The 23,678-nt window shown below is 34.8% G+C and overlaps 1 protein-coding gene across 3 annotated transcripts in view; it reads right to left on the bottom strand.

Moving 5' to 3' along the window:
• LOC132738609 (cytosolic 10-formyltetrahydrofolate dehydrogenase-like) overlaps positions 1-23,678 on the bottom strand; it is a 54,430-nt gene that overhangs the window by 7,615 nt on the left and 23,137 nt on the right. For all 3 annotated transcript variants that reach the window (XM_060726154.1, XM_060726156.1, XM_060726157.1), the window contains exons 11-20: positions 21,958-22,085; positions 21,088-21,238; positions 20,582-20,652; positions 18,607-18,712; positions 14,404-14,585; positions 13,557-13,656; positions 10,008-10,106; positions 4,814-4,979; positions 4,559-4,664; positions 3,167-3,366 (exon numbers count right to left, since the gene is read on the bottom strand). In XM_060726154.1, the coding sequence (XP_060582137.1) occupies positions 3,167-3,366; positions 4,559-4,664; positions 4,814-4,979; positions 10,008-10,106; positions 13,557-13,656; positions 14,404-14,585; positions 18,607-18,712; positions 20,582-20,652; positions 21,088-21,238; positions 21,958-22,085 (1,309 nt within the window). The remainder of the gene's footprint in view (positions 1-3,166; positions 3,367-4,558; positions 4,665-4,813; positions 4,980-10,007; positions 10,107-13,556; positions 13,657-14,403; positions 14,586-18,606; positions 18,713-20,581; positions 20,653-21,087; positions 21,239-21,957; positions 22,086-23,678) is intronic.

Here is a 23,678-nt window from a genome sequence, read left to right on the forward strand (position 1 = left end):
TTTTAATGTGCATCAGTCCGATATGCATTTACTTCATATCTGGTGCTTTTGAACCCGCAACCCAAACTTTATCTATGACCTCTATTCGCTTTTATAAAAACATGTCTGCTATGTTTCGGTTTCAGACATGCCCAGTCAGCTTGTAGCGTAAAAGTGCAACCAATCGCTAAAGTCACGCAATATGAACATCTTTAAATCAATCACATTCACCAAATGACAGTTCCAAGGTCAAATCAGTATTCAAAAGCTATTTCATAAAAATTAAGTTCCCAATATCATAATAATAAACAAAACTACAATTACCACAACTTTTGTTTCATTAAATCTAATGGAAATTGACTGCAGTGTTTCAATGTCAAGATCTGTTAACCTTTTTTCTAGTTTTTATCATGTAATTTCCTTTCTATTTGAAGCAAGCTGAGCATATTCAGTTTTCAATATGCATTTTACTTCATCTTGAGGCACGATTTATTAGATTTTAAATGATTCTTTTGATATTAAATGTATTATGAAATTGAATTCACCAATGCATTAAATTCATTTATGAATTTACCCTTATTTGGAGGAATTGATACAAAAACAGTTGATATTCTACTTCATTCCATTTGAGCAACAACTGTTTTCACATAATTTGCGCAAATTTCTAACAATAAATTTGTTCTAAATTTGGCATGCTAACATTTCAACACATTCATCACCACCCACTTTATTTTAGATTAGAATAGCAGAGAAATGATGTCTTTAGCACTTATCCGAAAACCTTAATATGTTGAGATTATTTTTTTTATATAAAAATGCACCGTAATTTAAACCAGCCATGATATTTTCATTCCCCTCCCCCTCCACAAAGTTACTAGCAGTATTTGTACAATAAATAAATCTGTATCAGGGCTTAAAGGGACTTCACTAAGGTTTTTTAACATGACAGGAATGGAAATATGTTTCCGAGATTTGTCACCCATTTGACAAAGGTCTGAACTGAATAACTTGTCTGCAAATTTTAAGCTCATTCCCTCTTTGCGCTTTTCCCGTACATTCATTCTTATTGTGCAATATGACTCAGAAATGAAAACTTTTACAATGTGTTTCACTCAAATCTAGCTAAGAATCCCACAAAAATAGGTATTCAATCTAATAATTATTCTATTTCTTTATTGTCCTTTTCAGAGTTTTCAATTTCTAGTGCTTCATTAATCTTCATTAATCTATGTAAAAAAAATTAAAGTGTATGTTTTTATGCTTTTTGACTAAATTGTTTGTATAGAATTAGCTGAATGAGTTCCAAAAAAATATAAAAAATCAGCATATAATATGAACAATGCAATGAAAACAATTTGGATGTCATGCCGAGGACTTGAACTTGGACTCAAAAATTCTGCACATCCATTGATATACATTGAATACAGGAATGCATTTGTAATTTCACATGGTGTAACTATTCTGAGAACTTGATAGTAAAAACAAGAGCGATCAGTAATCACATGTGTCGCCTCATGATGGCCAATTTCATGTTGGGACAAATTTTGTGACAGACGGACAGTGCACAACTAGACTAACCACTTTGTACTGATCATTCCTGTAAAGTTTGGATAAAATTGCACAAGTAGTTTATGAGGAGTAGTCCGGACAAGCTTTTGCGTATCTGGCAACACACAGAAAAAAACACCTTTTTATCAAAGGGCCATAACTCGGCCAAAAATCATTCAACCGGAAAACCCGTGCAATATGCGCAAGGTCTTGAGCTACAGATCAATCCTGTAAAGTTTCATTGAAATTGCATAAGTGGTATAAGAGAAGTAGTCTGGACAAACTTTAAAAATAAAAATTATAAAAGGGCCATAACTCAAACAAAAATCATTGAACCGGAAAATGCTGACAATATGCACAACTAGACTTGGTACTGATCATTCCTGTAAAGTTTGGATGAAATTGCACCAGTAGTTTATGAGGAGTAGTCCGGACAAGCTTTTGTGTATCTGGCAACACACAGAAAAAGAAACCTTTTTATCAAAGGGCCATAACTCGGCCAAAAATCATTCAACCGGAAAACCCGTGCAATATGCGCAAGGACTTGAGCTACAGATCAATCCTGTAAAGTTTCATTGAAATTGCATTAGTGGTATAAGAGAAGTAGTCCGGACAAACTTTAAAATTAAAAATTATTAAAGGGCCATAACTCTGACAAAAATCATTGAACCGGAAAATCCTGACAATATGCACAACTAGACTTGGTACTGATCATTCCTGTAAAATTTGGATGAAATTGCACCAGTAGTTTATGAGGAGTAGTCCGGACAAGTTTTGTGACGGACGGACGGACAGACGGACAGACAGACAGACAGACAGACGGACAGACGGACAGACAGAAGACGGAGAAGTGATCCCTATATGTCGCCACTACTCCGTAGAGGCGACACAACAAAAACATGGATATTAAACGTAGAAATTTTTAGTTCAAAAAGACCTTTAGTTCTGTCAAAATCCATGGTAGAGTTATAGGCCTTGGATAGTGACCTCCTATTACACTCTCAAATATTTAAGTTTCTGAATTTTCAACACATTCCCTTAACTAGTTTAAGAGACAATAAATTGCACACAAAATCGTAACCAAAGTGTGACACAGATCACAAACTGAGTACAATAGCTAGCTCTCTCTCTCTATCCTTCAACTATTTGAGCTAAAATGAATGCTTGACACAAGCAAATACTGCACAGATAAGTGTCATAATAATTGTCACAATACCATGTTTGAAAAAGTAAAGGGACTTAATTCTGCCCAAAAAGACCAAATCACCAAATCAAAGCATCATAACAAAATGACACAGACCACTTGATGACAATCATTCTTTGAAATTTTGGTCTCGAGAAAAAATGGAGCAGTTGCACATTGGAAAAAATTGCTTTCATCCAGCTCCTGACATTCAACCTACTTTTTCATGGTTCAGTTTTATGTCATACCAACACTCATATGGTCATATGGCGAATTTCAAGCTTTACTGATGGAAAAAGGGCTCAGCTACCCCTTTTTGCAATATTTCATGCCCTAACGAGCACCGGAGTAGAACCACAGACATTTCCATTGGCTAGCATTCACCAATTCAACAACCAGAGTTTCTTGCTAGAAAACCTGGTTATAAACTGCATGTTAAATAAGCCATGGACATACCAAGATCTTTTCCAAATCCTGATTGTTTAAATCCTCCAAATGGTGAGGCAACGTCTGTCTTATTGTAAGTGTTCACAAACACTGTCCCTGCTTTAATACTGTCAGCCACTGTCATGGCCTTGTTTATGTCCTTGGTAAACACGCCCGAGGCCAGGCCGTATTCTGTATTGTTTGCCCGAGCTATAACTCCCTCGATGTCCCTAAAACGACAAATAAACATAAATGTTTATCTTGACATACACGTTATGTTATAATTAAAATAGAAATTACCTTGCTGAATTTCTTAAATGGACTTGTCTAGCTTCCAGCTTTAGATTCTAGGGGCATAATTTGAACAATCTTAGTAGAGGGCCACTAGATCATGTTACATACCATATATCAAGGCACTAGGCCTTGTCGATTTTGACAAGAAGGTTTTTTTAAGATTTTCCTATATAACTTTATGCATGTATAAAACTTATGAGCCCCCTGGCAGGGTCCTCTTGACCCTAGGGTTATAATTTGAACAATCTTTTTAAAGGACCATTGGATCATGTTGCATACTAAGTTTTAAGGATCTACACCTTCTGGATTTTGATAAGACATTTTTTAAGATTTTGTTTAAAAAAAAACTCTTTTGGTTGCGATGGCAACCAGAGTTCTTCATGAAATTTCATTCTTTTAACAACATTGGTAGAGCTTTATGCAAGGAACATGCCTGCCAAGTTTAACTGAATTTGTGACAGGTGACCTAATTAAATTTGTGTCTATTTCAAACATGAAATTAAATTGACTTAGATATTTTCAACATATGAAATATTTCCAATTAATCATTTGTTTATTTTAAAAATGTTTAAATCATTCAGTGACTTAGTGCCAAGATGGACAGAAGTTGTAAATGTATTTATGTACAAAACACAATGTCACTATCAAAAATTTTACTTATCTTTATTCATATATTTTCATATTCATTTTAAACTTATAACCTGTTACAACTGCTATGATTCAACAATTGGTCGAAAAAACTCTAAATGGGCAGAATTTTTGAAAACTTGACAGTAATTACTGAATTACATATGGATTTAATCACTACAGTTTTGGTGCAGTACCTACAAACCCTTTCAGAAATAGTGATAGTAAAGTATCTTTTTTTTCACTGCTACTTACAATTTTCATTCATTATTGTATATAAATCATGTGAACAGATGAATTGAATGTCTTTGATTGCATTTGGACGGGTGAAATTTAACATTTAATCATTCCAACACCTTGTCCAATGTATATACCGGAATACGACATTCAGTGTGGCTCCCACACTTATTCTAGTCTCACTCATTACTTATGGTATTGGCATGGTAACTTCTGAATGGAATGGTATGGTACATCATTTATGGTAGTAAATAAATCCCTTACCCATCCATGAATTTTGAAATAATCATAACAGGTCCGAAAGATTCCTCTATTGACATCATTGTTCCATCTTCAACATCGGTGAAAATTGTAGGCTCCATAAACAATCCTAGACAAAATAACAATAAAAAAATATCTTTAAATTCATACTTGCATTGCAATCATTTATCTAATAAACAATAATTTTCCATTGGAAAACCTGGATTTAAGGGTTGAAAATCTAAAATCCAATAAACATTCACACAGAAATAAACTTACCCGGTCTGTCTACTTGTTTTCCACCATATACAAGGGTAGCACCTTCCTTCACACCAATATCACAGTATTCTACGAGTTTCTCTAAATGAGCACGGTGATTCTGTGGACCATGGTCGGTACTTCTGTCTAATGGGTCGCCAATCTTCATCTTCTTTACTTCCTTAACCTGATATAAGTAAATAGTAAGTAAGTAAGTAAGTAAGTAACGACTTTATTTTATGAGGCTAACACATTCAGTTTCCCGATCTTCCATGCGGGCCTCAGTATATACAAAACAACATAAAATACAATCACAATCAACATTTAGACAACATAAATATGTACATTATACATCATATCAATACAATAAATAAGTAAACAATTTTTTCTTCTTACATAGAGAAGTGACATTTTCATAACTTCAGCATGGAAAGTATATGTTTTTGAAACAATATGTACAAACAGTTAGTTAGAAAATTGCCACTGGATATATGAGGATTGAAATTTCCTCAGGGTATCAGAATTTCGAATATGGATTGGTATGCTGTTCCATACCACAGGACCAGAGTAATTAAATGATTTTCTAAAAAATTCTGTTTTTGGTTTGGGTACAGTTAGTTTTTCATTTTGTATAGATCTTAAGTTAAAGTCATGTTTGTCATTTATTGTTTGGAATTTATTTTTCATATAAATAGGAAAGGATGGTTCATTTATAGATTTATACACGAGGATTGCCTTTTTGTACATAATTCTTTGATCAAAGGACATCCAATTTAATTCTTTAAATAGAATATTTGATGGGGTATCAAAACTTTTGTCTAAAATAATTCTTGCAGCTCTTTTTTGAAAGTTGACAATTTGCGAAAGTAATTCACTACTGCAGTTTCCCCAAATAGTGCAACAGTAGTCAATATGTAGCAAAATATAAGCATTAAAAAAGAGTTTTCTGGAGTGGAGATCAAGGTACTGTTTGATTCTAAGAAGCAAATAGAGCTGTGAATTGCATTTTTTAATAATATTTTGAATTTGTGTTTTCCATTTAAGATTTTTGTCAACCTGGACTCCTAGCAGTTTTTCAGTGTCTGTAAATTCTATCTCTTTGTTTTGAAGGTGCAGAGTAGATGAAGCAGTATTTTTTGATTTAGTATTTTTTAAAGAGAAATTTATGGCCTTAGTTTTTTGTGCATTTAATATCATTGCATTTTGCCTACACCATGTGCTTGCTAACACTATCAAGATCTGTTTGAAGATTATAATTCATTTCCGTTAAAGTACTTCCAGTAGAAGTAAGGGAAGTGTCATCTGCAAACATATCAGTAGTTGACTGTTTAACATGAAGATGGATGTCATTTATGTATATCAAAAAAAGTAGGGGCCCAAGGACTGAGCCCTGAGGCACTCCTGAGACAACTTCAGCTGGTTCAGATAAAACACCAGACACATTGACTTTTTGTGACCTGTCTGATAGATAAGATCTTATCCAATCTATAGTATGTGAAGAGAAATTATAGAAAGGTAGTTTTTCTAGAAGAATTTGGTGGTTTACTAAATCAAAGGCTTTTGATAAGTCTAAAAAAACAGTTCCAACAAGTTTGCCATCATTCAGAGCACTGATCCAATTATCAATTATATTTGTAAGAGCTGTCTCACATGAATGATGTGCCCTGAAACCTGATTGAGCAGTGTAAAGTAAATGGTTTGTTTCTAAATAGAGCTTTAAGTGGTCTGATACATGTTTTTCAATTATTTTAGAGATAAGGGGAAGTACTGAAATTGGTCTGTAATTATTTTTGTCTCCCTTTGGTCCTTTTTTGTAAATTGGTGTTACCTTTGACTGTTTTAGCTGAGTTGGAAATTTTCCACTTTTTATGCTTAGATTTATAATACTACATAGAGGTTTACTTATGACATCAGCTGCTGTTTTTAGGAATTTTGCACCAATACCATCTAGGCCTGTTGCTTTTGTGGCGTCTAGACTATTGAGTTTCTGATTTACATAGCTTAAGTCAACAAAGGGTATTTCATATTTATTTGACTGATTTGAAATTTTGGATTTAACCGATTCTTGTAGAGCTGTTTTCAATTCATATGATAATCCTTCTGATACATTTTCAGCTTTTTCAAATACACTTGCAAAGAAAGTATTAAAGGTTTCTGCTGTTAATTTTGGATCAGTTATCGGTAAACCATTCTCATCATTTATGTAAGAATTTTGTTGAACATTTGTTTTGCCTGATAGGTTTTTCAAGTTTTTCCAAAGTTTTTTAGGATTTTTCTTATTTGAGTTTATTTCATAATGAAAGAAATCTTTTTTTGCTGTATGAATAAGTTTTTTCACTTTTAATTTCCAATATTTGAAGTTATCAACATGATTTTTCTTTTTTGCATAGTCCCTGTTATGTATTGCATTAGCTATATCCTCATTGAACCAATCAGCTTGGTTTTTATGCTTAACTCGTTTTTGTTTGTATGGAGCATGTATATTGAGAGTTTCCAAAAATAATTTATTAAAAGTGTCTAAAGCGTCATCTGGATCATTAAACATATCAATAAGGGACCATGGTTGTTTTGACAGATCATCTAGAAATTTATCAGCGTTGAAGTTCTTTAAGTACCTGTATTTGATTGTAAAATGAATTGGACCTTTTATAACATTTTTGATAGTTCGTTTTGTGAAAATTATTGGAAAGTGGTCACTAATAGAAAGTATAGGAACAGTAATGTATGATATATTTTGTGATTGATTACTATAGACATGATCAATAATAGTTGATGATGTTGATGTAACTCTTGTAGGCTGTGTTATAAGTTGTGACAGATTAAATGTATTAATAATATTATTCCATGCTGAGTTATTTGAACCTGTAGTTCCAAAATTATAGTTAAAATCTCCAAAAAGAATTATTTCTTTGTTTTCAACAAATATTTTTTCAAGAATTTCTTCAATGTTATCATTCCATGAAGTTAATGACGAAGGTGGCCTATAAATGTAACCTATCAAAAATGGTTTTTGCTTTTCAAGTTTCATTTCGAGCCATATTGATTCAGTATCTTCAGATTGTAAATCAGATCTTAGTTCACATGGCAATGAATTTTTAACAAACAAAACAAGTCCACCACCATTTGATTTTCTGTCACGTCTAAAGAGTTGATAATTGTTTAAAGATATCTCTGAGTCAGCAAAAACATCACTTAGGAAAGTTTCTTGTAGACCTAGTATGTCAATGTCTGGATATTTGTCAACTAAATTTTTGATTTCATCTATTTTAGGATACAGGTAGTGAATGTTTAAATGAAAAAAGTTAATTCCTTTTTTGTCGAATGTTACTTCACTCAAAGTTTGAAGAGGCAAATCTGTTCTTTCATCATAATCCAAAGAATTTAGATTTTCAGAAATAGGTTTAATATGTTTTGTTATCCTTTCATTTTGATTTGTAATGTTCAGTACAGTTTCATCACGGTTTTCATTTAATAAAACTGGTGTGGTCCCATCCATGTTGTCTTTGGCCAGAGATTCCATGGTCCCTGATACATTCGGAATCTTTGATGTGGATGTTGATGTCGCCGAGCATTTCCATGCCAGATGTTGGCATTCCGAAAATTTACACTTTCTCTAGAGAAATTGTTTTCTTGTTGTCCGGAATTGTTGGTATTAATCCCAAGGATTTTTCTAATGCCTGCATTTATTTGCCTTCCCAATAAAGCTGAACCTTCTTTATTCAGTTGTACTTCATCATAGTAGAGATTCTGATTTACCTTATCATATTTCATGAATGCGCTTGTATTATCTAGGAAGAGGAATCCTTTGTTCTTGCAAAGCTTTTCTAGTAGATTATTTGCTTCATCAATATTTTTTCTTGATAATAAATCTCTCCTTTTTGGCAGAATGGATGATACAGCTATTTTCACATTTTGGTTTGCTGATTGTATGGAAGTAACTAGATCAGTAAAATCTTCACATATGGACTGAGGAGAGTTTGCATTTGAGATGTTTTTTATGCCTGTGTGTAGGACGATTATATCAGCTTCTTTTGTCTGTGTTTTATTGTGAGTTATTATTTTATTTATGTCCTGAATGGTTGCTTCACTGGTTGATTTTATGCTTACATTTACTTGTGAGTTCATTTTCTTTCGTATTAGTCCCTTGGTTACGGAATCTCCCAGGATTAGTACCTCATATTTCTTTGTTGTTGGATTTGTGCGTCTTTCAGGTAAATGCATCTCTTATCATCTTTGTAAAGAGGTCACTCAGAGGTCATCTTTAAGATCATTGTTTACTACAACCTGTACTACTAGTCAAGGGTGACCTTATATGCCCCTCCCCCATCCTTTAATCCTATTTGATGAAAGATAGGCATATAAGGTCATAGTAGTACATAATAGTTCATATTGTAGCTTTCCTAATTGACTTTAAGTAAAAACCTATATGCCCCTCTAATGTCAAGATAACAATGTTAAGAAGGTCAAATTATGGCTTTCATAATACACTGAATGAGGGAGAGGGTGATCTCATACACGATGCAACTCTTAGCGATGATCACACTATTAAGGTTAGTGGATTTCTTAATTAACTGAATAAAGGTAACCCAGGAGTCCCCTCTGGTTCATAAGTTGTTTTTTTTAGATACACCAACACTGTGACGATAATTATAAAAGCAAATTTTTTCCAGATTAAATGATGGAAAAATGATCACAAAGAAATTCAATACACCTTTTTGTCATACAACACAGACTTTTTACCTTTATTATAAAAAAAAACATCTACATGAAAAACTCAATAGCTCCTGTAAATAGAAGGATTCTACGCCCCTGGCTGGATTTTAACCCACATCAATAACTGTATCTTTTGTAATCTAAACTTAAATGAAGTGCACGCAACTAAAATGAAGTGCATGCCATGGCTTATATTGCAATCAGGCAACGAGGAGCTTATTTGTATTTTCTATTCATGTAATAAAATAATAATCGAGTCCTGTCATGACAAAACCAACGTAATGCGTTTGCGACCTGCATGGATCCAGACCAGTCTGGGCATCCGCGCAGTCTGATCAGGATCCATGCTGTTCGCTTACAATACCTACTAAAAGTAGAGAAACTGATAGCGAACAGCATGGATCCTGATCAGACTGCGCGGAGGCGCAGGCTGGTCTGGATCCATGCTGGTCGCAAACGCATTACGTTGGATTTGTCGTGATGCGGCTCATATAGCACTTACCACACGTTCAAGAAACTCATCATGTATAGAATCTTCAACAAACAGCCGACCTGCAGCTATACAGTTCTCTCCCTTGTTGAAAAATACTGCTCCACAAGCCTGCAATATAGTAGAATGAATTTTACTGTTAATGAAATATCAACTTAATCTCACAATACAGTCAGGGACATCATACTATCAAAACTTGCCTCTGGTGAGCAAAAAAAATGGGGACCGGTAATGTAACCTTTTCCTATCCAACTTGGCCTTCAAATTTTGTGTATCCAAGCTTAGCCAAAATGTTATATGGCAAATTTTTTAATGAAGTGTGGAAAAGTTTCAAAAATGGTTTGCAACTGTTGGTATACAAGTGTCACAAGAAAAATGTAACAGGTAACGGGGGAAAAAAAGTGCAAAATGGTATGCCTGGAATCAAGTGATCATGTACAGTGGGGACAATTGAAAATATAGTCAATGAAGACAACATCAAACAGTTCATAGTATCTCAGAAATTTTAAGACTGTCATCTACTTAGTTTGCCGAGAAGTTTAAAAGGCAATTTGTGTAATATGTCTTGTATAAGAAGGTAGCTTTACATTTAAAGTACATCCCTTACAGAGGTGATATTTTGAAGAGGTCAGAAGATACATTTACATAAAGTCACATAACGTTATTATGAGGAGTGGGCCACATTGTGTTATCAGGTAGTCTTATAATTTAATCTAAAATAAATAAATACAAGAGCTGTCCGTAAGACAGCGCGCTCGACTTTTTTATTGCTTGCCAATAAAAAAAGTTTTTGCAGTAAAAGGCAATACAAGAATCTCTGTATTTTTAAAGTGAACAATGGCCATGAGCATTAAGATATTTAGTGAAGAATTATTTTATTATGACATAATTTATGGTAAAGTGAACAAGTGGATAGGAATGAATTTTTTTAGATTTTTTAAGTTTTTTAGTGCTTGCCTATAATACAAAACATTGACAGTTAAGGGCCATAATTCAAATAAAATCTTTGACAGAATTACCTTCTCCTGGACATGTTTGGGAATCATGATTGTAAACAAGTATTCCAACTTTCAAATTAATATCTCAAACAGTTCAGTCAAAAAGTGGACTGGTACTAAAAACTTAACCAAGATTCTAAGTCGATAAAAGGCCTTAATTTTTAAAACAAATCCTTGACAGAGTTACCTTCTCTTGCGTACAGATGGGGGTAATGATGTGAAATAGCATTAAAAGTTTCAAAGCAATATCTCAAAGGGTTAAGGCAATAAGTGGATTTTACCCATATTCAATGTATTTTCTAAGTCAAAAAGGGGCATAATTCTGTCAAAAACCTTGACAGAGTTATGTCCTCTTGTCTGTTGATGAAGGTCGTGATGGTAAACAAGTATGGTCAGTTTCAAAGCAATACCTCCAATGGTTTTGAAATAAAGTGAGGTGGTACAAAAAACTTAACCAAGCTCAATACACTTTCTAAGTCAAAAAAGGGCCATAATTCTGTCAAAAACCTTGACAGAGTTATGTACTCTTGTCTGTAGATGGAGGTTATGATGGTGAACAAGTATGGTAAGTTTCAAAGCCATACTTGTAATACTTCTGAAATAAAGTGGGGTGGTACGAAAAACTTAACCAAGGTGTGACGCCAACGCCAACGCCGACGCCGACGCCGACGCCGGGGCGAGTAGGATAGCTCCCCTTTTCATAGAAAAGTCGAGCTAAAAATGATATCTTGCCGGTTTTTTGCATGTACACTCAGCAATGGCGTATCAAATATCAGTTACAATCTTTAAGAATTTCAATGAGTATTTTGTATTTAAATACTGTTGTCCATGATTATTCGGACAGACCTCGTACAGTGCATTTTGATATTGGAGACCTTGAAACTACTGATGAAAAACTTTAACAATGTAAAGTAAGGCACTGAAATATTTCCCTGGCAACTATATTACTTTTAAATCTCATGCTGTCACGTTGAACCAGCTTTAAACCTTCAATGAACACATTCACAATGGGAAAAAAAAATTATCATCACAATCAGAAAATCTAATTATAGAGCATTATCCTATCCCACTCTGTGATACAATATTAATTAAAGATTTTATCTGATAAAATTATGGGAAAATGCAGATAATGAAACATATACCATCACCTTAATGCAGTAATGGGTTAACTCCTATTAAATTATATAAAGAGTTAACCTGTTACTGCACTTAAGTGACAATACACCAACTCAATGGGAGAATATTTCATGATGAAACGACATTTCAAAATCTTCCCCTATAATTAAATTTTCTCATGCCAAACTTTTTTAGTTTTTTCCCTTGGGAGGAAAAAAAATCATGTTCAGGAATGAAGACTTCTGAGAATAAATAATTACTCAAAATGCTAATGAATGTTTAAATGAATAATACATCGCAGGTAATCAATCACTGAGATTCCAATTTTGTTCTGAGGGTGCATTTTTTTTGCTTCAATTTGTTCTTTTTCAAACAGTGTTCCCATTCTAATGATGTTTTATTATAAAGTGGCATGCCTTCAGATGAGCCAAAGTATTTCATTTCAAGAAAATCAAACTAGAGCACAATGTACAAAGATTTTAAGAAAATTTAAAAAAAGATTCAAGATTCATTTAATAATTCACATTTTATATGCGATTAATGAATGATTTAGCAGTATTTATCACCATATTTTTAGTGTGTGACTAACAAAGTAAGGGCTGTAGTTGCATGTTTTGACCTCTTTTTTTGGTTATTTACGTGGATTGTGAGTGTTGTTTGCAACTTATAAATTACTTTATTGTTCTCTTCAAACTATTTTTTTTTTTAAATTAGCATTAATCTGGAGGCTTAGTGCTTGAGAAATTGGTATCAATTTTTAATCCATTGTTGGAAAAAAATGCATGGTTGCAGTTCAAATACGCAGGAATATAATTACGAAGGCCGATAGTCTAAGCCTTTAATTCTTGATAAAAAATTCTTCTGTCATTCTATAAGTCCATCTTCTTTGGCCCTCTTACATCATGAAACTTCAAAATACTTTTTCTTGGTTTGGTGTAACAATACACATACTGTATAAATCATATGACTATTTTCTATACAACAATATAACTCTCAATAGAAGACAACTGTACCCTCTTCTTTACACACGGAATATTTTACTCCCAGAATTCAACATCATGGAGCTTAGAGCAAGTGATTCGACCTGCAATCTTATTCATAGACAATCAATTATACAACAAAATAACCATCAGGAAAGAAAGTTTTTAATCATGACTGACCCCAAAAACCAACAGTGGCAGCATGGCTGAGTGATTAACATGTCAGACTAGTAACCAAAGGATTGCTGGCTGTTTGGGTTTAAACCCCGTCAGGGGCAAGCCGTTGTTTGAGTGAGCAAGAAACTTTACACAACATTGCTTAGTACTGGTTAGTTCCAAGAACGGTTCAGATAGTGTTTCAATAAGCTTATAGCTTCCAACATGATAAAACTAAAATAAGTATAAACTAATAACCAACAACAAAAGCAACAGGACAATTGTTGAAACAAAAATCTAACAGTACATACCATTCTCACTGCCTTATCGAGATCACAATCATGGAAGATTATCAGCGGAGATTTCCCGCCTAACTCGAGTCCTACTTTCTTCACATTTACCTTGGCACAACTATAAATATAAACAAAACATATCTCCAATGTTCATCTGGTCCTTACAGAAATAATAAGTTGACAGATTTTTCAAACAAAAGAGATAGTGATGCTTTTGGTTAGCATAAGAATTTTTTTTCACTAGACATTTTTTGCAAAGCAATGTGACAAATAAACTTAAAAACTTGCATGGCTTTGGCAGCAGAAACAGTAGTTTGGGTCATATATGGCCTATGTAAGTGACCTATGTAAGAAGAAATTAATATTTCATATTTTTTAGTCTTTTGGACCTCAGTGGAGTTCCTTTAAGCTCAAAGTAGTAAACTGATTCAACAAAGATATATTTAGTAGATGATACAAATTTGTTGAGGTCAAATTTTGAATTACTGTTGTATCTAAACATTTATTTTTTTGCTTATCATAACACACAGATTTTTTTTTCAGTTTTCAACTCTGTAATGGTTTGATTGTTTGATTGATTGGTTTTTATGTTGCACTAACACAGTATAGGTCATATGGCGACCTTCAAGTTTTACTGGAGGAGAATGACCTTGGGTGCCATTCTGTGCATTATATCAGGCACAAACGGGCACCTTGGTAGAATCACGTTCAGTAAACTAGCTGGATAGCTTCCTCACATGAAAGAATTTTAAGTCCTTGTCAAGATTCGAATCCATGTATAACTTCAGACACTGCGATGCACCTAAGAACGGGCCTGGCCATTCTTAAGCCACATGACCTTTTCATCATTGACAAATCATTTTACCTTTCCATGATTGTTTTTCCTATAGGTGTTGAACCAGTGAAGCCAAGTTTGCGTATATCAGGGTGTTCAGACATGGCCTGTCCAATAGAAGAGCCGGGTCCAGGTAAAATATTGATAACTCCTGGAGGGAAACCAGCCTTAACTGCAAGCTCAGCAAATTTTAGAGCTGTCAGTGGTGTTACCTATAGATAAAACAGAAGCAAAGTATAAGTCAATTAATAACAAGATATGTTTGTAAAACATGTATGCCCCCTATCAGCAGCCAATTAGTCATGTGATAAGGTTATTATGCATGACGTCTGACCCAGTGATCAAACAATTAATAAGGGTTATAAAGTATCTACTGGTCATGACCTTGACCTTTGACCCCTTGACCCAAAACTCAATAGGGGTCATCTGCTGGTCACGACCAATCATCATACAAAGTTTAAAGTTCCTAGGCCTAGGCGTTTTTAGTAAATTGATCAGAAACCGTTTTTACCTACAAGGTCAATGTGACCTTGACCTTTGACCCCTTGACCCCAAAATCAATAGGGGTCATCTGCTGGTCATGACCAATCACCATGCCAAGTTTGAAGTTCTTAGGCCTAAGGGTTCTCTTATTATTGATCGGAAACCGTTTTAACATACAAGGTCAATGTGACCTTGACCTTTGACCCCAAAATCAATAGGGGTCATCTGCTGGTCATGACCAATCACCATGCCAAGTTTGAAGTTTCTAGGCCGAAGCGTTCTTTAGTTATTGATCAGAAACCGTTTTTACTTACAAGGTCATTGTGACCTTGACCTTTGACCCCTTGATCCCAAAATCAATAGGAGTAATCTGCTGGTCATGACAAATCACCATACTAAGTTTGAAGTTCCTAGGCCTAAGCGTTCTTGAGTTATTGATCAGAAACCGTTTTTACTTAAAAGGTCAATGTGACCTTGACCTTTGACCCCAAAATCAATAGGGGTCATCTGCTGGTCATGACCAATCACCATGCCAAGTTTGAAGTTTCTAGGCCGAAGCATTCTTTAGTTATTGATCAGAAACCGTTTTTACTTACAAGGTCATTGTGACCTTGACCTTTGACCCCTTGATCCCAAAATCAATAGGAGTAATCTGCTGGTCATGACAAATCACCATACCAAGTTTTGAAGTTCCTAGGCCTAAGCGTTCTTGAGTTATTGATCAGAAACCGTTTTTACTTAAAAGGTCAATGTGACCTTGACCTTTGACCCCTTCACCTAAAACTCAATAGGGTCATCTGCTGGTCATGACCAATCATCACACAAAGTTTGAAGTTCCTAGGCCTAAGCGTTTTTAGTTAATTGATCGGAAACCGTTTTTACCTACAAGGTCAATGTGACCTTGACCTTTGACCCCTTGACCCCAAAATCAATAGGTCATCTGCTGGTCATGACCAATCACCATACCAAGTTTGAAGTTCCTAGGCATAAGGGTTCTTAAGTTATTGATCCGAAAGCATTTTTACCTACAAGGTCAATGTGACCTTCACCTTTGACCCCTAGACCCCAAAATCAATAGGGGTCATCTACTGGTCATGACCAATCACCATCTCAAGTTTGAAGTCCCTAGGCCTAAGGGTTCTTTCATTATTGATCGGAAACCGTTTTTACCTACAAGGTCAATGTGACCTTGACCTTTGACCCCTTAACGCCAAAATCAATAGGGGTCATCTGATTGGTTATAACCAATCACCATACCAAGTTTGAAGTTCCTAGGCCTTAAGGTTCTTTTGTTATTGATCAGAAACCGTTTTTAATTAAAAGGTCAATGTGACCTTGACCTTTGACCCCTTGACCCCAAAATCTATACGGGTCATCTACTGATCATGACCAATCACCATACCAAGTTTGAAGTTCCTAGGCCTTAAGGTTCTTTAGTTATTGATCAGAAACCGTTTTTACCTACAAGGTCAATGTGACCTTGACCTTTGACCCCTTGACCCCAAAATCAATAGGGGTCATCTACTGATCATGACCAATCACCATACCAAGTTTGAAGTTCCTAGGCCTTAAGGTTCTTTAGTTATTGATCGGAAACCGTTTTTGCTTTTAAGGTCAATATGACCTTGACCTTTGACCCCTTGACCCCAAAATCAATAGGGGTCATCTACTGGTCATGACCAATCACCATACCAAGTTTGAAGTTCCTAGGCCTTAAGGTTCTTTAGTTATTGATCGGAAACCGTTTTTGCTTTCAAGGTCAATGTGACCTTGACCTTTGACCCCTTGACTCCAAAATCAATAGGGGTCATCTACTGGTCATGACCAATCACCATCCCAAGTTTGAAGTTCCTAGGCCTTAAGGTTCTTTAGTTATTGATCGGAAACCGTTTTTGCTTTCAAGGTCAATGTGACCTTGACCTTTGACCCCTTGACCCCAAAATCAATAGGGGTCATCTACTGGTCATGACCAATCACCATACCAAGTTTGAAGTTCCTATGCCTTAAGGTTCTTTAGTTATTGATCGGAAACCGTTTTTGCTTTCAAGGTCAATGTGACCTTGACCTTTGACCCCTTGACCCCAAAATCAATAGGGGTCATCTACTGGTCATGACCAATCACCATACCAAGTTTGAAGTTCCTAGGCCTAAGGGTTCTTTAGTTATCACTCGGAAACCATTTGGTCTACGGACCGACGGACCGACGGACCGACGGACCGACAAGTGCAAAGCAATATACCCCCTTTTTTTCAAAATGGGGGCATAATAATTGCAGGAAAGGGTAACCAGCAATTACAGGATGCTGTTTACCTTGAGAGTTATCAGTGGTGTTACCTTTACAGACAATTAATAAGTGGGGGGATAACTAGTGTACAGTGACACACAGACAAACAAGAGCACCGCTAGGCGGAGCATTATATGCCCGAAAGTGATTTTTTTTTTTTTAGTAAAGATGAAGCATTTGTAAGACATGGGAGTAAAATAAAGTATTACCTCCTTCAAATAACAATCCTCCTTTGAAGTTTCAATATTGTGGTCCAAATGGAACTTTAAGTTATGCCCCAGAAACTGTTTTAAATTCTAAGTAATAGTGACCTTGACCTTTGACCTTGTGACCCGAAAATCATAAGGGGTCTTCTACCAAATATGGACAATCATACTATGAAGTTTAAACACAGTAGGCCAAATGATACTTTAGTTATGTTCCGAAAACTGTTTTCAGTTTTAAGGTAATAGTGACCTTGACCTTGTGACCCCAAAATCAATAGGGGTCTTCTACCCAATATGGACACTCATCCTATGAAGTTTGAATATTGTGGGCTAAATGAAACTTAAGTTATGCTCAAGAAACTGTTTTCAATTTCTAAGTAATAGTGACCTTGACCTTTGACCTTGTGACCCCAAAATCAATAGGGGTCTTCTACCCAATATGGACAATCATCGTATGAAGTTTGAACACTGTGGGCCAAATAGAACTTAAGTTATGCTCCGGAAACTGTTTTCAGTTCTAAGGTAATAGTGACCTTGACCTTTGACCTTGTGACCCCAAAATCAATAGGGGTCTTCTACCCAATATGGACAATCATCCTATGAGGTTTGAACACTGTAGGCCAAATGGAACTTAAGTTATGCTCTGGAAACTGTTTTCAGTTTTAAGGTCATAATGACCTTGACCTTTGACCTTATGACCCCAAAATCAATAGGGGTCTTCTACCCAATATGGACAATCATCCTATGAAGTTTGAATATTGTGGGCCAAATGAAACTTAAGTTATGCTCCGGAAACCAAATTGCTAACGGACGGACGGACGGACGTACCAACTTTTGACATTTATGAGGCAAATCAGCTCATAAACACCACCTGGACCAACGTCCATAAGCAAAATTAGCTCATAAAAACAAAAAAATAGCTCTTAATTTGAATTTTATGAGTTTTTGTTCTTTATTTAACTACGGAATGAAGCTCATAAATATCAAATGTTTGCTCGTCCGGTAAGACGGACGGACATACGGACGGACGCCAGGGGGTATAACATAATATGTCCGAAATTCTTTCGGGCATATAAAAATGGTCAACAAAATTGGTCAATAAATGCTTTTCCTTTCATTTTTAGAAACAAAGACTGGTTAAGTAAGAAATTATTAATGATTATAATTATACCTGCAAAAAATACTCAAAAGAGGGTGCTGCAGTATAGATAGATAGATAAATTTAGCCACAAAATTAAGAAACAACCAGAAAGTCAGTACCTGAGCTGGTTTAAGCACAACAGTATTTCCTGCAGCCAGACATGCAGCCATTTTCCATGCCAACATCATAAGAGGGTAGTTCCATGGTACAACAATGGCACAAACACTGTAACAAAAATAATGTCACATAAATTATCTTTAATAATACAACGAATATCACATAATGATCAATGACACTTTATCTCGAACATTGAGGTTAATGGTCATTATTAATACATTTTGTCTCTTAACCTTGACTAAGAAAGTAAGCTGAATAAGTAGTGTGTCACTTGCTGAGAAATTGGTAATAACTGGTTAATCATTACACTCAGGTAAATTATTCAGGAAAGTTGGTTAGGTGGATGGACCGTCATCTGGTCATGATGTGACCAAACAAACAAGAGGGCCATGATGGCCCTGAGGTCGCTCACCTGTATATAGCCACCCCCCCCCCCACCGGGGCCAATTTTTACCCAAGGGCTTTTATTTGTTTATTTGAACACACTTGGTAGACACCCATAAGAAGATGTTTCATGCTAAACATCTAAGTTCTAGCTCATTGGGTTTTTTATAAGAAGATTTTTTAAAGTTTTTACTATACACATAAAATTATAGTTAAAAACAATGACACCCCTGGGGCAGGGCCAGTTTTGACCCCCGAGCTTTTATTTGAACAAACTTTGTAGATATTTACTTAAAGATGTTTCATGCTTAATATCTAAACTCTAGCTATTTGGGTTTTTGCTATTCACATATAAGGAAAATCAATGACCCCCGGGGCGGGGCCAGTTTTGACCCCAGGGCTTTTATTTGAACATACTTGGTAGACACCCATTAGAACATGTTTCATGCTAAATATCTTAGCTCTAGCTCTTTGGGTTCTTTAAAAGAAGATTTTTTAAGTTTTTACTATATGCATATAGGGAAAATCAATGACCACAGGGGCGGGGCCAATTTTGACCCCAGGGCTTTTATTTGAACAAACTTAGTAGACACTCACTAGAAGATGTTTCATGCCAAATATCTTAGCTCTAGCTCTTTGGGTTCTTTAAAAGAAGATTTTTTAAGTTTTTACTATATGCATATAGGGAAAATCTATGACCCCCTGGGGCAGGGCCAATTTTGACCTCAGGGCTTTTATTTGAACAAACTTGGTAGACACTCATTAGAAGATGTTTCATGCTAAATATCTTAGCTCTAGCTCTTTTGGTTCTTTAAAAGAAGATTTTTTAAGTTTTTACTAAATGCATATAGGGAAAATCAATGACCCCCTGGGGCGTGGCCAATTTTGACCCCAGGGCTTTTATTTGAACAACTTTGGTAGACATTCACTTGAAGATGTTTCATGCCAAATATCTTAGCTCTAGCTCTTCAGTTCTTTAAAAGAAGATTTTTTAAGTTTTTACTATATGCATATAGAGAAAATCAATGACCCCCTGGGGCGGGGCCAATTTTGACCCCAGGGCTTTTATTTGAACAAACTTGGTAGACACTCATTAGAAGATGTTTCATGCCAAATATCTAAGCTCTAGCTCTTAGGGTTGTTTAAAAGAAGATATTAAAAGATTTTTCTTTCGGTTGCCATGGCAACCAGAGTTCTGCATGGAATTTAATTCTTTGAACAATTTTTAAAGGTGACCACCAAAGGAACATTCCTGTGAAGTTTGGATGAAATTGGCTCAGTGGTTTATGAGATGTCATTTAAAGCAAAAGTTTACGGACGGACGGACGGACGGACGGACGGACGCCGGATGAAAAGCAATCACAAAAGCTCACTAAAAACAACAAAACAAATAAGGTGAAATAGAATAACTAATCAAACTTTACATAACTATTATTATGACAGAAATTTTAAGTAAAAAAAAGTTGAAATTTTTTCTTCTTCAAGTATATTACCACTGAAATCAAACTTTTTGCTGTGGGCAGGACAGGTGGGTGATGGGAGTTAAAAATGACTTTTTCATTCATATCAAAGCTCTAACACGATGTAACTTACCCAATTGGCTCTCTCTTAGTGTATGTAAGATTTCTGCTGGGTGTGGCATGGTTAATTGGAATGGTTTTACCCTGTAATATAGAAAAGCACAAAAGTTATACAAATCCTGAAACAAAATTTATAGTTTTACATTTTGCTGAGGTCTAGTATATTTGCAAACACATTAAGTTATTTCTGCACTTTTTCTGAACAATACCTGGGATAAATTAAATCAAGAGACTGTAGTCTTCAGGTTTTCTGGTGATAATCTTTGAATATTAAGGCTAGCAATGGTGTGTCAATCTTATGAACAGAAACCATGTAGGTTAAGTATTAATATGCTTGTGGAGGAAGATTTCAGATGCCCCTCCTTACATTATTTCAGACATGAGCAGTCACCCTTATAGAACCAACGACCTTCATCAAGCTATAAAGATAGTTTCCTCATGCTAAAAGATTTGAACCTACAGCAGTCAGGGCCAACTGGGTTGAATACAGCCACCTTAACCAATTATACTAAACAGTACCTGTATTTTGTCACACCATCCAGCGAAGTATCTGAAAGTATCTATTGACATTCCCACGTGTGTTTTCAGAGCTAGAGTGTACACTGCACCAGAATCTATACTCTCAATAGTAGCTAGTTCCTCTTTATGTTCCTCCATCAAATCAGCAAGTCTAGAAGAAAAGATAGTGTTACATGTATATCAGATCTTATACGAGTGGTAATTTTATATAAACTTTTATAATACTGCACATTTGTAATGTTGCTTTTCATTGGATAATCATGTTTAAAAAGTTTTATATACACTGTTGCAAAATCTTACTTTTTTCTCTAAAAAAAGATGCATGCTGTATTATAAATCAGGTTATGAATATTTCATGACAGGTTATATGGCCCTATATAAACAGTTGTTAGCAATATAACCTCGAGCCACTTCAAAACAACTGTTTATATAGAGTCATATAACCTTTCAAAAAAATCTTCATAACTTATAATAAAATTATATCAAATGAATCAAATGAGTCTGGTAAATTCCTATCAAATTAGCCTTGTATTCATTATAAAGACATCTGGAAAAGGAATCAGAGAGAAAATCTATTATAGGGTAACATTATTACACTATTTTATTTCTGGGTTTAACATCACACCAAGGTAATAAGGTGATATTCCAGCTTTACAGGCGGAGGAAAATCTCAGGTGCCCCCTCCATGCATTATTTCAGGCACGATCGAGAATCTGAATATAAACCACCAATATTCCGTAAGCTGGCTGAAAAGCTTTTTCACAGGAAAAATTCATCACAAAGTCCCTGGCAGCATTCAAACCCACCTCACTCAGGGGCAAGTATTTTTACCCTATTTTACAACTGTGTGGAAAAATATTATAAACAAACCTGTACATAAGTTTGCCCCTATCTCTAGCATTCATTTTACCCCATGGTCCTTCCTCAAATGCACTTTTAGCTGCCTCAACTGCTCTGTTCACATCTTCTGGAGTCCCTTTAGCTACCTCACATATAACCTACATTATAATATGATACATGCTTTATGAAAGACATATATTACTTGATACATATAATTTATACTGGGTTTTCATTATTAACAAATTGGTGATTGGCGATCCATATCATCACTTAAAAAATGCTCTAAAAAAATGGTTTTATTTTCAGCCTGTGTATCAAAATATCCCATTTGACCCTTTGCCAAATCGCTTGTTTTTGTTAACACGTTTGTTGCCTCACATTAAAATGAAAACCCTGTACAAACTTTACAAATGACCAATATTACTAGTGTAATATTAACTTGTTACTATGCAAATTATTTTAGACTTAATTACAACCTTAAAAATACTTTTCAATATAAGTTTTAACCATGTAACTTGTTATTTTTACCAAGTTATTTGATATGTTGAATTCAGTATAATTTTACAGGAGACAATTAAAGTATAATATAATATGACAATAAATGTGAGATTCCTTTTATCACATGACTGAAATTTAAATTCATGAACATAAACTTTATTTCAAATGAAGTTTTTACATGCTACATTCATTTTTTTGTATGATGTCATACACACATTGTGTGTAAAGAAAGTCCAAATGCATAATGGTTATACTACTAGAATAACAAGCCCTGTCATGTAACCATACCTTATGTCATATAAATCATACCTCTTGTCATGTTAACCATACCTCTTGTCATGTTAACCATAACTTTTGTCATGTTAACATTTTGTTATGTTAACCATATCTTTTGCCATGTTAACCATACAATTTGTCATGTTAACCATAAAATTTGTCATGTTAACCATAAAATGTGTCATGTTAAACATATCCCTGGACAACCAATATTCAATCAGTTAAGCTGTTTTTAGCCAATAATAAATGGAAGCGGAAATTATACTTTAAATTTATTTTAGCTATTAATGCATCTATTAACACTTATTCATTTTCAGGTTGGTACATTTTCAACAAGTCTTGATCTTTCTTAGAAATTCAATAAAAACAATAGGACCCACTCGGGTTACTCCCAGGAATATTTTAACCTAAATTCAAACACCAGGGTAATCACCATGGAATATTTGTTAAGGATAAATCAGGGCCACTAAAAATTGTAGAAAACTTCATATATAGTCTATTCAACGATTTTCAACAGTTTTTTCAAGATTTTAAAAAACTTACACTAAATGTTATAACATATGTGCAGCACAATGCATTGGTATGACTACAGTACTGTTAATGCGCATAAAAGGCAGTTAAAGGTGTCACATCTTAGTACGCTATTTGGGGTGCAAAATGATTAATGCATCCAATCTTTACAGCCATTTTACCTTCCCCACTTTATAATATTAGCAAATATGGAAACTTGTCTAGATCTACCAGCTGGTATCGCTTACAAAACAATTATTCTACAATCATCACATGAAAAAATTTGATAACAATATAAGATTTTATTAATAAGGACCCCCGTGTAAAGTCTGATGAATATTCAGTGGTACATCATATTAATAAATGTTTTAAATACACCTAGGACTGAGGTAAATGGTAAAACTCTTTAGCCAATACTTTATAAGAAAATTAACTTGCTTAGAAAATTTTTTAACACTATTTTAAAC

This window comes from Ruditapes philippinarum, unplaced genomic scaffold (genome assembly GCF_026571515.1).
Source record: "Ruditapes philippinarum isolate M1 unplaced genomic scaffold, ASM2657151v2 ctg188_1_1_1_1, whole genome shotgun sequence".
In the NCBI taxonomy this organism is placed as follows: domain Eukaryota; kingdom Metazoa; phylum Mollusca; class Bivalvia; order Venerida; family Veneridae; genus Ruditapes; species Ruditapes philippinarum.